The sequence below is a fragment of the Taurulus bubalis genome (assembly GCF_910589615.1).
Source record: "Taurulus bubalis genome assembly, chromosome: 17".
NCBI classification, from domain to species: Eukaryota; Metazoa; Chordata; class Actinopteri; order Perciformes; family Cottidae; genus Taurulus; species Taurulus bubalis.
In genome coordinates this window covers 8,143,877-8,160,017 of record NC_136605.1, presented here as the reverse complement: position 1 = coordinate 8,160,017, position 16,141 = coordinate 8,143,877, and the positions used below count along the sequence as shown (strand labels likewise).

Genomic DNA, 16,141 nt, shown 5'->3' with positions numbered 1-16,141 from the left:
GTGTGCTTGTGTTTAACTGGATTTGTTTTAATAAAAGTTGCAAACCGAAGAAGGACGTGTTTGTGGACAGTTCGTTTTAAGGGTGCAAAACACTGACATACGGTCCGATTCCCCAAATGTCCTTCAATGTCATTGCTAATGCATGGTCATTCTTAACAAAATGCCATGAAGACCTCACCTGAAGCCCTGATGGTGCAGCTTCTGCTTCCTCATCCTGCACTACAACTCTTTCTGCAAGTCACGATTCACGTAGTGTTTCTGACTCGCCACTTCAGCCAGTTAAATGACTGCATCTTGTCTCGCAGGCGCATTGTAAAACATGGAAATGTATTTTTTCTCTCTTCTGGGCGACGAACATAGTATAGATAATAATACGAATGAGTTTTCAAATATATTGTGCAAACTTATTTTTTCGTATTGGTGGGGACAATTGTGTCTTTTCCAAATTTGGTCCTGACTCGTCCCTATGGACCCTATGCAAACCTACGCCTTTGGTTTAGGAATCATTTCTTTTGGGATAGTTCAGCCACTTATTAAAGGGTTATGTCAAAAAGACATATACCACAGGCATATTTACATATTCTTAACCTTTCCCTAACCGCGACTGAGTTTGATAACAGAACACTGTTAATCCGTCACCAGCCTATTCATTGATGTTGAACGCGCTCTTAAATTCTCTGTCAAATAACTCCTTCAGTCTGTTGCCCATGGTGAGGAATTCAGCATTGTCCTGCAAAAAAACATAACAGACCATGTCACTATAAAATGTTCAGAAAAATGCATCTTACCTTTTGATGTTTAACTGTTGATTAGTACCACATGTGAACAAATAATGAAAACTCCTCACCTTGCATGTTATCTAAAGTTTTTTACTAACACTGCTTCTTACCCGGTTGTATAAAGCGCAGTTGGAGAAAATGAGCTGGACGTCAGTCACAAACTCTCCAACGGTCTGGTAGAGCTGCTTCTGGAGTTGGTCTGCGATGTGACCCAGCCACATCGGAGTCTTGATCACGCTGGAGTAGTCGTTCAGCTGAGGGTGCCAAGCAAAAAAAGAATGACAGGATTCTTTCCACAGGAAGATGCTAGAGGGCTTTTATTTTAAAACAGGAAGTTAAAAATAAATATGAACTTTTTGCATGTCTGTGACATGTCCTACAGGTATATACATCAAAACTGTCGCAATGTTGCTGGTAATGTGTCAATATACTGTCACTATATAGATCACTTTCACTGTGAATTGCAAGTGGAAAAAAATAGGCGGGATCTTAAATCTGTGGAGGAGACGGAGCCAAACGGTGTGCGCCCCTCTAACCTGTTGACATGGGCGCTAAAATCAAAAGCGACAGGACCCACGACACATACCGCTCTGCTCATGACGGCAGCGTGACCCGGGCGTGGGTCCTCCAGTCACCAGAGGATTGAGCGCTCTTTAACGGCAATTAATTGAATTAATTGCCACTGTTCGTCACGAATAGCGAGGCAGCTACCCGGTGCACAGGAACGACAGGGAAACAGACTTACATGGCATGGGTTCTCAGTGAATATTTGTTCCTCGTCAGCAGTGCACAGAAACAGAAGGAGATACTGGCATTGCTGTTGATGCAAGGAAAGAGGGATGAGTGACGGCGGGGTGACAGACGGACAGATTCAGCTTTATTGGAAGTCACTGTTTACACACGCATGGAATCTGACTCTGGCCTTTCTTTTTTTGCACTCATTGTACATGCACAGAAATAGACCTGAGGCTAAAAACAGGAACAACAGAGCCGAACAGAGCTCACAGTTTACTCACCAGCATGCGTTGGGATATTTGGAGCGTCATGGCTGCTTCTCTTTCCAGCTCCTCCCGGTAAAAACACGGTTGATTGGTCCTGAATATGCAGAACGTACACATCCACAGTCTATCGTCCCTGCTCACACACACACACACACACACACACACTACATTTAGCTGACGCTTTTATCCAAAGTGACTTACATTTTTGCTCTATACACAGAGCATCTGGGGGTTAAATGTCTTGCTCAAGGACTCAAAGACAAGGACTAGCGGAGCCGGGGATCGAACCACCGGTCCTCTGATTGAAAGATGGGCATGCTAACCACTGAGCCACACACATGCATGCACACACACACACAATATATAATCATATGGAAGGTCTGACCATTATCAACCTTGAACAGGCTTTTGACTATTTATTTTTGTTTCACCGTAACCAAAGTCATTTTCTGTGGGCTCGTCACTAAAACAACCCCTCTCCCACGGGAGAGAAAAACAACTACAGATTATATCTATCTATCTATCTATCTATCTATATATATATATATATATATATATATATATATATATATCCTTTTATCAAATCTCACCTTAAAATGAGGTCTTCTACATGGGGCAGGTGACATTTCTGGTGGAAGGAGTGAGGGCAGTAATCACACACCACCAAATTGTCTTCATCTTCCCTTCTACAGACGAAACACTCGTCATCGTTCTTCTGATTCTCCTGCAAAGACATACAGGAGTCTGGTTACCTAACTGCATGTTCGTGAGAGAGAAAACAGCTTTCGGGTTCATGACGCGGTGACTATTTAACATCCCTACGGTCAACAGCGCGTTGCTGATGCAGAACGTGCGATGGATGAGGAAACGGGCTTACCAGCTCTGTGCCATCTGGTTTGCACAGTCTGCAGTTACACAGCAGCGAGTGGATCCTCAAGATGTTTGCCTGAAACAGACAGATCAACAGTTTTAGTCTCCCTCTTTGTTTCATGGTTTAGTTTTTTTCTCGGCTAACCTCACTTTTCATATGACCCGTTCTGTCAACCAGTTTAGGCTGATTTAAATCCAAGATGGGGTTGATTTACTCGACTTTTTTGAGATCTCTTTGTTCTGTCTTTCAACCTTTCATCTCTTTACTTCTGGGACTGACACTCCTGCACATGGAACGCTTGTAGAGGTGATGCTGGCTGACAGGGAAGTACCTTTAGTGAATGTGGGAACTGGATCTTGAGTGTGTGTAACTGACTGAATGACAAAAGTTGCATTCAAGTTGAAATCTTAAACCCAATTTGTGATATTATTTACGGTCTGCTTTTTATCTATAATATACATTTTGATGTAATTACATTCTGAAATTGTCTCTCTATATCAGAGGTGTCCAGACTACTGACCCTTTTTTATTGGCCCGCAGCCAATTCTAAAAATATAATGGAGAGAAAGTCAAGCAAACAGCAGCCAGCCTGCTAGCTTAACAATCGTATTTTTGCCGTCCGAACAAAATATTCTTTTTTTGTATATATACAAAAAAAGAATATATATATATATATATATATATGTATTTAAAAAAAGAATATATATATCTCTATATATATATATATATATATATATATATATATATATATATATATATATATATATATATATATATATATATATATATAGATATAAAAGCATAATTGACCTCATTTGATTCATTTTGCGATATACCTCACCTGAGCGGCCCAGACTGTCGTATATTTTTCTGTTTGTGGCCCTCGGTGAAACAAGTTTGGACACTCCTGCTCTATATGGTTGTTTTATTGTTTTATTATCAATACAATGCGCTGTATTGACCAGTTGCTCTTGTGTTGTATTTCTGACACATCCGCTGCTCAAATAGCTTTTGCTGTGGCATTGAACTGCACTTGCTGTTACCACGGTAACCTTGGCTGTCAAAATATCAAACATGACTGAAATCTTCGGGATTACAACTTTCCCTCTCTGGGATTGCATTACAGAAACAGTTAAAAACCGGCCCGATCCTGTTCACCTCGATGAGGTCACTGAGTGGTTCCCCTTCGCACTCGATGTCTTTCTTCCATGAGGCATTCGGCAGACATTGCGCCAGCAGGAACTCCACCGGGGTCATCCAGCTCGTCTCCGTACGAATACTCTTCCCACAAGTCCCTGGTGGTCGGAGCATAACGTGAGCCGGTTGGTACACATCCGATGACACGTGTTGAGCTTCTTCGTGCACAAAGAGACAGACAGACATCGCTACCTGAGACAAAGCGTTTCTTGTGTAAGTTCCCCGCTGCAGCGCCGCATGTGACTCTGAACACCTTCCTGCTGCCCTCACGGCCGACTTCTGGCTGCGGCTCAGTCGGTTGCTTTACTTGCTCGCCTGTGATGGACACACAAGGGAAGTATGAGAAACTTTGGGTTACTTAACGTAACCCCCGTTCTTTGATAACAGGGTGAGGTGTTTCGCTATGGGAATCGCCTCGGCGTGACCAACTAAGGAAGCTCCAATGACACCACGTCGCCCCCTCAGATTATCACAGTCGACCGCCCCTCTCAAATAATTCTAGACCGATTTCTTTCTGTGTCGATGCAAGGAGGGGTGTGTTGGTGAAACACCTCACTCTGTTATCAAAGAACGGGGGTTACGTTAAGTAACCCAAAGTTCCTTTTCTAACTTCATTCGGTGTTTCACTATGGGAGATATAGACCGCTCCCGGATTACATGAAATTCCCGAAGCCAAAATAGCTTAGCCCGGTAATGACTATCACAGGGACTCTGGCGCGTTGGCCTCTAGCACAGCATGTGCTAAGGACGGCCCTGAGACATCGTGCCTGTAAAACCTTACAAAAGTGTGAGGCGTAGACCAGCTCACTCCAGCACATATCCTGCACTGGAACACCCTTGAACAGGGCCCATGAAGTGGCCATACTCCTTGTGGAATGAGCCCTCAAACCCTTGGGGGGCTGCAGACCTCTACAACTATAGGCTAGAGATATGGCCTCTACAATCCAGTGGGACAGTCTCTGGCGGGACAATGGCTTGCCTTTGTGAGGAGTGGCCCAGGACACGAACAGTTGATCTGCTTTCCTGAAAACTGCCGATCTACTCACATACACATGCAGTGCTCGCACCGGACATAACGTGTTAAGCCTTTGCTCCTCTGATGAGGAAAAACATACTAAAAGATGCTGCCCCACCGCCTTCTCTCCAAAGCCTAAATGACAGGCTGAGATAGCTGCTAAATAAACTTTAATAGAAGAAAAGGCCTTACCCTTGTCTACTAAATCTTGCAAAAAAACGCTATTCTCGCCTCCGACAGCGTGACAAGCCCCAATGGGATGGCTTGGTACTCGTAGGCTCTGCCCTGATAGGCAAACCTGAGAAACATCCGGTGCGCTGGATAAATGGCAACATGAAAATAAGCGTCCACAAGATCGATTGTTGTAAACCAATTCCCCGGACGAATCGAGCGACAGAGCCCTTTGTGTGTTAACATCCTGAACGTGTATCAGGATGTTAACGAATCGCCGTGGCTACTGAAACTAGCGTGAGCTCCCCCTGCAGGGGTTATGGGGCCATGACATGGTTTTATTTTTGTTTTGGGGTTTATATCACGCCCTTAGCTCTTGGCCTGGTTACGAAGATACTAACTTTATTTCTTTCAATGAACTGGGTAAAAGTGCTTGATGACACAGCATTCCCTGCTGTCCCCAATTCTCCTCCCTTTGAACGTGAGGGGGGAGAAACTGCACCGTGGGACAGACCTCTGGTTGGGTCATGCGCCGCATCCTTTAACTCTGTTCTCTGCGTATCACTGAGGCCTGAGAGATTTAGCCATAGAGCCCTTTCACCTGAGATCGCACGGCCCATTACACGACTGCAGCCTTGCACTGCACCGCGTGAGGAGCGGAGGATGAGATCATTCACCAGGCTGGGTTAGGTGCCCCTGAGTCCAGCTGTTTGCCCATCTCCTCCAGGATTTCTCCCTGGTACGCGGACAGCAGAGTCATCGCGTTTAGCGAGCACACTGACTGTGCTGCATAGTGGTACATTCTCTGCAAGACGGAGGCGGTGAGGCGCTCCGTTTTACTAGGCAAAGAAATGTTTGAGGAAGCTGAGAGAGAACGGTGGTCTGGGCGGAGGTGATAAGCCACTGAAGGCTCCACTCCTGGTGGACCCAGCTCAGTCAGTTCCCGACAGGCACAGGTCCTGCTTAGGGGATACTGCCACTCTGAGCCTCCTTTCCAGGACCTTCTCAAGCATTGACACAGGAAGAAAACGAGAATTATTTGAGAGGGGTGGTCGACTGTGATAACTGTGACCGGTCTGTCACTGACAGACGTGATGTCATTGGAGCTTCCTTAGTTGGTCACGATTCCCATAGTGAAACACTGAACGAAGTTAGAAAAAGAATGTGTATATATGTATATATATATCTTCCTCTTAGTCAGATAAAAAAAAAAAGAAAAGAGGAGGCTGTTGCTGCTTCTCATACATTAGCAGTAAAGATGCTCACTCTGCCTGTTTTTTCTCAAATGCATCATGTTGACACTGTACATTTCGTAGCTTGCGATAGCTGCAGCTCTCTCTCATAAGCCACCACGAACACTTCATGTATACTGTAGTTTTATAATATCAGATTTTTGCACGAATTCAACAAACCTGCGGTTGCATGACCAGAAGGGAACAGTGATTTCTTGACCTAGCAGGAAGAACAAGAACAAGAACAAGACGAAAGGACATGGCTCAGATCAGTATCACTAACAACGAGAAGATGCATCACAAAGTCAGAATGTATCTATTTATGTATTTTCACCAGTTTTTCTTCTCACCTTTTTACACCGTCTTTTGTACTTTACTGCTTTCAAGTGACCACCCTGCAGCGAAAGAAACAAAACAGAAAATGAATGGCGTTCACAACAAAAGCGTGCTACACGGCACATGTTGAAGTAAACATTCAACAAACCTGTATCAGCTTTCCCAGGGGCGTGTCGAAACAGCGAATGCTCATCTTCCAGTTTCTGGAACTCTTCTTCCCCGCAAAGCTCTCAAATTCACTGGGAGTGAACCACTGTTTCCCGACCACAATGCACTTCTCCCCTGAAACGTTCAGAGGATGTGTTAATGTCAACCGCTTATCATCACCTTCTTTCCTTTTTTTCCTTTTTAGAGAAAACAAAGATTATAGTATGTATTCTTCAGTGTTACATACCTTTAGCCAGTCGGTCTCTGTTCAGTGTCCCCTCCTGCTCTCCACAGGTCACGGGCAGCTGGAGCTTATAGATGGGCCAGCTCCAAATGCAGTTCTCCCCGCCCTTCTTCAGGGGAGAGGCTGCAAAACAGGAAGAAAAATACTTTGACTTATTTGTTCCAAGTGAGAAACTTCTTTTCATTGAGACACAAAAGTAAGAAATAAGTGGATGTGTTGGGGGTGACTTACAGAAGCATATTTTCCTGGACTTTTTCCTGGGAGTCAAACGAGACGATGGACCGGCCTGCTCCTCCTCATCGTCGCACGCGCTGTGACTTCTCAGTTTTCTCTTCTTCTTCACCGAGTTCTCCTGCTTCTCTTTTCCCTCCTCACCTTCTGAAAGCTGTTTCCTTTTCCCTTCGTCTGACTCCTCTGTTTCCACCGTCTCTGCTGGTTGTTTGTCAAAATGGAAAGACCCTGCAATTTAAATTACATTTGTGTTATTATCTTCTGTTAAGGATAATAACAAGAAATATCTTAAAGTAATGGATCACTTTTACTCTTGTTATCTCTCCGTATTGTGACTTCTGCATATTCATTGTTAAAGGCTCAGATGAACTAATACGGATTAATCGATACAGATGATGGGGTCTATTGACCAGTTGCTCTTGTGTTGTATTTCTGAGCGCCATTCTGGGCTCGGGGAGAGCTCACACGGGGCGCGTGGACCGACCCACGAAGCCACTTCAACCATCAGCGGACACCCCCGCCGAGCAACGCGCAATTACACAGCCCCTGTCGGTCGGAAGCACAACCTCGCCGAGTGTGAGTCCTGACTAACCCACCTGACCAGCCCAACCCCGTCAGCCAACCGGGGATTTCCCTGCATCAACAAGAACCACACTTAGTTATAACATAACAAATACAGCATCATAGACACATCAACACAACGCCAACGCAGATGCACAACACAAAAAGCAGTTCACTTACCAGATGATGTTCACTTAAAGACAAAGTCCATCTGCCTCTCCTTGTAAGCAAAAAGTTCAGCAACCCAGTTGTACAGTTTATCGGTGCGCTTCAATTCCAGCAAAAGGTGGCCATGGACGCCGGTGAGGACAGCCGCACCTCCCCGCCGCGCCCCCGGAACACGCTTCCACGCGTTCTAGGGCAGAACATATCGGCTTGACAGCGGCAGTCGACACCGGGGTCATCACCGCAAACATGCTTTGTCCTTAAATCCGCCACCAAGTCCGCTTCTCCTCCTCCTTTAGCCACCGAGCACCAAAACAAACAAAATACTAAGCATGTCACAACTTCTCTGGCTTCAGCCGCCTGAACCATTCCATCTCCCACTGAGCATCGCCCTGTTGACACACTGACCAATCACAGCGCATGTTAATGGTCACGCTGGGCCACTGACCAATCACACGTCTACGCCATTTCGCAGGCGATGCACGTCAAAGAATACAGCCAGCTTGTCAAACTAAAGATCTGATTCGTTGAGGTCCATGACAATCAACGACAACGTCCACTCTCCGTCTACTTTAATCTGCAAAGGCCTGTTTAAACTGCTTTGCTTATGTAGAGACACAGGAGGAACAAATCTGATTGGATAAAACTCTCCTTAGAACCAGCTGCATTGCGCTGCAGGCTGAAGGCAGAGCAACAGAGGAAGACAGGAGCTGTGCAATGAGAAAATAAGCTGATAGGGGAAAATAATTATAATACATGTAGTATATTTGTGAAAAACAATTCAATTATAAAATAGCTATAACTTTGTGATTCTGTTTCGGCCAGCAGTGAAGCCTTAGCAGGCCCTGACGGCCCACCACTGGTATACAGAACACTATTCTATTTAAAAACCCTGAATATCACGTTGGAGAGACGAGCACCTGTGACAGCTGTGGAGCTTTCCTTGCTGCTTGACGAAGAGCGGTCTTCCTCGTCCAGGTCACTTTCTTCTTCTTCTTCTTCTTCTTCTTCTTCTTCTTCTTCTTCTTCTTCTTCTTCTTCTTTGTCAGACAAAAACAAAAAAGAGGAGGCTGTTGCTGCTTCTCATACATTAGCAGTAAAGATGCTCACTCTGCCTGTTTGTTCTCAAATGCATCTTGTTGAAACTGTACATTTCGTAGCTTGCGATAGCTGCAGCTCTCTCTCATAAGCCACCAAGAATACTCTGTAGTTTAATAAAATCAGAGGTTTGCACGGATTCAACAAACCTGCGGATGCATGACCAGATGGGAACAGTGATTTCTTGACCTAGCAGGAACAACAAGAACAAGAACAAGAACAAGAAGAAAGGACATGGCTTTGATCAGTATCACTAACAACGAGAAGATGCACCACAAAGTCAGAATTAATCTATTTATGTATTTTCACCAGTTTTTCTTCTCACCTTTTTACACCCTCTTTTGTACTTTACTGCTTTCAAGTGACCACCCTGCAGCGAAAGAAACAAAACAGAAAATGAATGGCGTTCACAACAAAAGCGTGCTACATGGCACATGTTGAAGTAAACATTGTCGATGTGTATATTCCAAATTCACTCTTCAACAAACCTGTATCAGCTTTCCCAGGGGCGTGTCGAAACAGCGAATGCTCATCTTCCAGTTTCTGGAACTCTTCTTCCCCGCAAAGCTCTCAAATTCACTGGGAGTGAACCACTGTTTCCCGACCACAATGCACTTCTCCCCTGAAACGTTCAGAGGATGTGTTAATGGCAACCGCTGATCATCACCTTCTTTCTTTTGTTTTTCCTTTTTAGAGAAAACAAAGATTATAGTATGTATTCTTCAGTGTTACATACCTTTAGCCAGTCGGTCTCTGTTCAGTGTCCCCTCCTGCTCTCCACAGGTCACGGGCAGCTGGAGCTTATAGATGGGCCAGCTCCAAATGCAGTTCTCCCCGCCCTTCTTCAGGGGAGAGGCTGCAAAACAGGAAGAAAAATACTTTGACTTATTTGTTCCAAGTGAGAAACTTCTTTTCATTGAGTCACAAAAGTAAGAAATAAGTGGATGTGTTGGGGGTGACTTACAGAAGCATATTTTCTTGGACTCTTGCCTGGGAGTCAAACGAGACGATGGACCGGCCTGCTCCTCCTCATCGTCGCACGCGCCGTGACTTCTCAGTTTTCTCTTCTTCTTCACCGAGTTCTCCTGCTTCTCTTTTCCCTCCTCACCTTCTGAAAGCCGTTTCCTTTTCCCTTCGTCTGACTCCTCTGTTTCCACCGTCTCTGCTGGTTGTTTGTCAAAATGGAAAGACCCTGCAATTTAAATTATTTGTTGTTATTATCTTCTGTTGAGGATAATATCAAGAAATATCTCAAAGTAATGGATCACTTTTTCTCTTGTTATCTCTCCATATTGTGACTTCTGCATATTCATTGTTAAAGAAACTCAGATCAGCTAATACGAATTAACCGATACAGATGATGGGGTCTATCTGGAACCTTCTATTGATCGTGTAGCGCTACTTATTTGTTTAATTATTTAACTATTCCTAACAACATTGCATATTAAATATCCAAATAAAGAGATTTGGAAGCATTATAAATTGACAACTGTTTACTTATTGGCAGGCAACATGTGCAACAAATGCCAATCTAGAGCCACTCAGAAGCTCCTCTTGATAGAGCAGTGAGGCGGAATAACGGCCCCTTGAACAAAAAAGAGCATAAACACCGTGAGCAGACTGACCGTCCAGGAGGCTGTTGCGCAGCAGCTTGAGGGTGGGATACTGGTTCAGGATGGTGTCCTTGAAGACGCAGCTCCAGAACTCTTTGATCCTCAGGGATTGTTCTCTTTCCAAACAGTCCAGAATGTCATAGAGACCTTTCCTCATGTTGTCTTTACTCTTCATACAACTCACCTTCTGCAAACACACAAAAGCATGGAGAAAATGAGGGTCCAATAATTCTACAGTAGCCTAATGTACACGCTGAAATAGATTTTTCATGAATCACTCATTAGCTTGGGCAGCACTGCTCTTACTGAAGTGGGTGGGGGTCGACACACACCAATGTTAAAAATGTCCCTCATCTTTTATAAAGAAAATTGTATATGTAGTATAACCATAGTAGAACATTTTACCTCAGTCCTCAGCAACCTTTTTCCATGTGTCATTCCATTTAATTACACATAACTTAGTTTCTGAATGCATTTGTTGTCTCAGTCACCCAAAGACTCTGGCTGCATCAATGTGCATACATTTTACTATTGCCATAACAACACTTACCTAGTAGTCTCGTGGCCCCTTCACTGCCCTCACCTTGTATCGGTCCTCTGGGATCAGGTCGTAGTCCCGCAGCTGGCTGAGGAACGTGTGCGGGTTCTCCATGCAGGACAGCTCGGTTTTACAGCGGTGGAGAAACCGCAGGAGCTCCTCGTTCTCCAGCCAGTGCATCGGGTCCATCGGTCACTCCAGTCCTCTGCAAACAGAATGTAGAAACAGCAGCAGGCCCAGAGAGACCGCAGCTGCTCCAGAGGCTCTGCGGCTTACAGACACACTGTGGCGCTAAATAAAGTGACGTGGGTCCCTTTGCGTAAAATGTCCTGCACCACGGAATTTGGACACAGTGAAACTAAAAATGAGCAGCAACAACTTCCCTGATGTCTCTGCGATCTTCCTCATGTCCTCTTTTCGCCAAATGGTTTCCGACCTACAGCAGACAAACCGGTTCAGTGCCGCCTCTCTATGGAGCTCCATACCTCTCCGTCGGTGACGTTTAGAAAGTGAAAGTATTATTACATTTTCTGTTGGTAAATTGCAGTTCCAGTCAGTGGCAGTAGGGGCAAAATTGACTGCTCCTTCCTGGATCCTCTTGTATTTATTATGTTGTGTGTTTCTTTGTATACATATCCTTTTAGTACGGAGCCTGTCGCCGGCGACAGAAAGTAACATGGATGTAAGACCAATGGGGGGGGGGGGGGGGGGAGTCGAGCTGGGCGCAGCTGCAGAGGATCAGGGGAGAGAGTTGGGCCCAATCTACACCCTAAACCCTCAAACCCTGAACCCTCAGGGATTTACTGACGTCAGCTGCTAAATGGCTGAGTGTGAGAGAATGTGAGGGCTTGAACTGGTGTGAATATGAATGTGACTACATACAAAAATATGTTGTACAATTGTGTATTTATTTTATACTTTTTATTCACTGATTTGAAAGTCTTCCTCACGAGAGGAGAAGTAATTTTAAATGATCTATTTACTCGTCTTTGTCAAAACGATATGTTTGATGAATGTAAAAAAAATATGGTTATATATATTTTCTGCTTGCATTCCTCTGATTTCATGTGTTTTTATGTTCCATCTTTAATCCGTCAAATTTGAATAGTCAAATAATTTCCTCCTAACGTCTAACCCTAAGCACTTTTCCTCTGTGGAAAACGTCACAGGGTTAAGGAAAGATGGGAAGGAGAATTCATGAGGAGTTAGGAGAAGACAACCCCGGTGTTTGGCAAATCCGACTCCACTTTCACTAGCGACGTAGTTATGACGCGACGGCAGGCGCATGTTTGTGACGTTGGTCTGTCTACAGCGGTGAAACTACAATGTTCCCGAAGATGGACTACAAAAAGCGCAGTTTAGATACTTCGTCCGTCTTCTTACAGTGTTGTCATAACGACTAACTTAGCTCATTTAGCATAGGAACCACTGGACCTTCCTTTACGAAAGGAAAGGAGATAATGCCGACCCACAATTCCTTGCGGTGGCAACATTTAAAGTGACGTATCATTCGGCCGTTCACGAGAACAAACGATCATGACCGAGAAACGCAGATCATGTAAATAACCGTTGCTATAGCTTGGAAATACCTTCAATAATCTGTTAAACCTGCTGGCAAACTACAAACGTTACGTTGCTGAAAACTGCTGTAAAGTGATCAAACTGCTGTAAAGTGATCAAACTGACGTATTTGATATTCTCTCTCTGGTGTTGAACTGCAGCTTCAGCCCTTATTCTTTTATTTTATTTGACTTCAGCTCCAGAAGCTTTAATGAAAGAGTTAAACTGGACGAGCTCTTCAGTCTGAGTCATGTTTCTGATTATCATCTTTTTAATCAACTATTTTGTCACATTACAATACAACATATCAAGTCAACACAAGTTGTGTGGTGTTTCATAAACTGTTGCCTGCATATCTTTATGATCAGATTATAATCTGCATGTAAAACAACATAAAGGGATATGAGACACACATGTATGACACACATCGTTAGTGTGATAACGTATTTAATTCCGCATGTTTGAAACTGAACAAAGAGACAGTTTAGTAGCTTTGTACTCTGTGAAAAATACGTTGGTTTCATTTTCATATTCCTTCGTTCATTTCTATTCCAACCTTGTAAATAAAGTAATACCATGAACCAGGTTGTTTATGTCGTTATGACACAACACTGTAAGAAGACGGACGAAGTATCTTAGCTGCGCTTTTTGTAGTCCATCTTTGGGAACATTGTAGTTTCACCGTTGTAGACAGACCGACGTCACTAACATGCGCCTGCCGTCGCGTCATAACTACGTCGCTTAGTGAAAGTGGAGTCGGATTTGCCAAACACCGCGGTTGTCTTCTCCTAACTCCTCATGAAGTCTCCTTCCCATTTTTCCTTAACCCCGTGACGTTTTCCACAGAGGTTAAGGAAAAGTGCTCAGGGTTAGACGTTAGGAGGAAATTATTTGACTATTCGACCGCAGCCTCAGGAACCACGGAGGGGTGTTTAGGGGCGTGTAGAACTAACCAATGAGTGGCCTTAAGCTCAGTGAATGTGGCTGTAACTAACAACACACGCAAGAGGACGGTCTCTTTGAATTCCCAATGTGACTAGATAGTCCTGCGAGTCTGGAGCTCGTTGGGGATCGAGGTGCCCCGGTCGGGATTGTATAAGCTGTTCTGTCATCTTTCTTTAATTAAATAATTATTAGTTTAACTCTTTTTGGACACCGGACATCATTCCTCACACCACCTCCCAGGTTTTTGGACATATTCGTCACTATGAACTGTGGGTAGTGCCCTTAGGTAGAAAGTGATCATAAAGGGCTCAAAATGTCTGCCAGAGAGCCCTCAAGCACTCGACGATATGACAATGGGACACCCCTAAACCCTCAAGGACTTTGCGGGAGCGCACCTGAAAGTCCGTGAGTTCGTAAAGGTGGAGATTGAGATTAGGCCATGGACTGGCATTTCACTGCTTTTCACTGACCTTTACGTGGCGCTTTCTTTGGAAATAATATGTTGGGGTTGTAAATAATAGTATTAGTATACACTCGCCTAAAGGATTATTAGGAACACCATACTAATACTGTGTTTAACCCCCTTTCGCCTTCAGAACTGCCTTAATTCTACATGGCATTGATTCAACACGGTGCTGAAAGCATTCTTTAGAAATGTTGGCCCATATTGATAGGATAGCATCTTGCAGTTGATGGAGATTTGTGGGATGCACATCCAGAGCACGAAGCTCCCGTTCCACCACATCCCAAAGATGCTCTATTAGGTTGAGATCTGGTGACTGTGGAGGCCATTTTAGTACAGTGAACTCATTGTCCTGTTCAAGAAACCAATTAGAAATGATTGGAGCTTTGTGACATGGTGCATTATCCTGCTGGAAGTAGCCATCAGAGGATGGGTACATGGTGGCCATAAAGGGATGGACATGGTCAGAAACAATGCTCAGGTAGGCCGTGGCATTTAAACGATGCCCAATTGGCACTAAGGGGCCTAAAGTGTGCCAAGAAAACATCCCCCACACCATTACACCACCACCACCAGCCTGCACAGTGGTAACAAGGCATGATGGATCCATGTTCTCATTCTGTTTACGCCAAATTCTGACTCTACCATCTGAATGTCTCAACAGAAATCGAGACTCATCAGACCAGGCAACATTTTTCCAGTCTTCAACTGTCCAATTTTGGTGAGCTCTTGCAAATTGTAGCCTCTTTTTCCTATTTGTAGTGGAGATGAGTGGTACCCGGTGGGGTCTTCTGCTGTTGTAGCCCATCCGCCTCAAGGTTGTGCGTGTTGTGGCTTCACAAATGCTTTGCTGCATACCTCGGTTGTAACGAGTGGTTATTTCATTCAAAGTTGCTCTTCTATCAGCTTGAATCAGTCGGCCCATTCTCCTCTGACCTCTAGCATCAACAAAGCATTTTCGCCCACAGGACTGCCGCATACTGGATGTTTTTCCCTTTTCACACCATTCTTTGTAAACCCGAGAAATGGTTGTGCGTGAAAATCCCAGTAACTGAGCAGATTGTGAAATACTCAGACCAGCCCGTCTGGCACCAACAACCATGCCACGCTCAAAATTGCTTAAATCACCTTTCTTTCCCATTCTGACATTCAGTTTGGAGTTCAGGAGATTGTCTTGACCAGGACCACACCCCTAAATGCATTGAAGCAACTGCCACGTGATTGGTTGATTAGATAATTGCATTAATGAGAAATTGAACAGGTGTTCCTACTAATCCTTTAGGTGAGTGTAGTTTATGAGAGTTCTGCCACTTGCTGGCCCACCTAAACTCCCCACTAAAGGCCACTTTTCTGTCCCCACAAACACAAAGAAGGACACTGGGAAAAGGAAAGATAGAAGGCCATTTTGGGGAGGAAACGGTGTACTAGCTGCCTGTAAAAGCCTGCCTGGGTGTGTGAGGAGGGCAATAAGGGGTTCTGTCTTCAGCTGGACAGGAACTGCTTCAGGGAGATGAACAAATCTCTGAAACGCCTGGACATGGACACATATAAAAGCCTATAACATGGACACTGAATGCTCTATGCAAACAAAACAGTTTGAGAAGATGTAAAATAGGTTAGGTTAAATTTAATTTCCGTAATCTCAAAAACCTTTGGCCACGTTCATTTTCAATTGTTTAGAAGAGAAATATGGTGAAAATTCAAATATGTTTCTTTTTAAGTTTTTAAACAGTGTTTTAAGCCTTTATAACATATAATAATGACAAATACTTGCTATATTTTTAAAAGTTACATTTCTCCTGAAAAAAGGAGCAAAATAATCTTGTCAAAAGGACATCTTTTGACATATTTATTGATAAATAATACAAAAAAGACCAGGCGGACTGTCATCATTACAGATCTAAAAGGGTATGTATAGTGCTGGATAGGAAAAGAGTGAGTCCACTTAGTCATCCAGTTGTTGTGCTTTAATCT

The 16,141-nt window shown here is 44.0% G+C and overlaps 1 protein-coding gene across 1 annotated transcript; it reads right to left on the bottom strand.

The window, feature by feature from the left end:
* Positions 1–583: 583 nt before the first annotated feature.
* On the bottom strand, positions 584–11,388 carry LOC306750377 (uncharacterized protein; the record flags this gene model as incomplete). Its single annotated transcript, XM_079233792.1, has 21 exons — positions 584–730; positions 890–1,033; positions 1,525–1,596; positions 1,796–1,913; positions 2,371–2,504; positions 2,658–2,726; positions 3,810–3,946; positions 4,041–4,163; positions 6,447–6,486; positions 6,617–6,661; positions 6,751–6,884; positions 6,997–7,116; positions 7,225–7,452; positions 8,871–8,990; positions 9,198–9,237; positions 9,374–9,418; positions 9,537–9,670; positions 9,785–9,904; positions 10,013–10,240; positions 10,674–10,848; positions 11,245–11,388. 21 exons carry the CDS (start codon positions 11,386–11,388, stop codon positions 644–646), a joined length of 2,457 nt encoding a protein of 818 aa, XP_079089918.1. The 3' UTR covers positions 584–643.
* Positions 11,389–16,141: the final 4,753 nt, after the last annotated feature.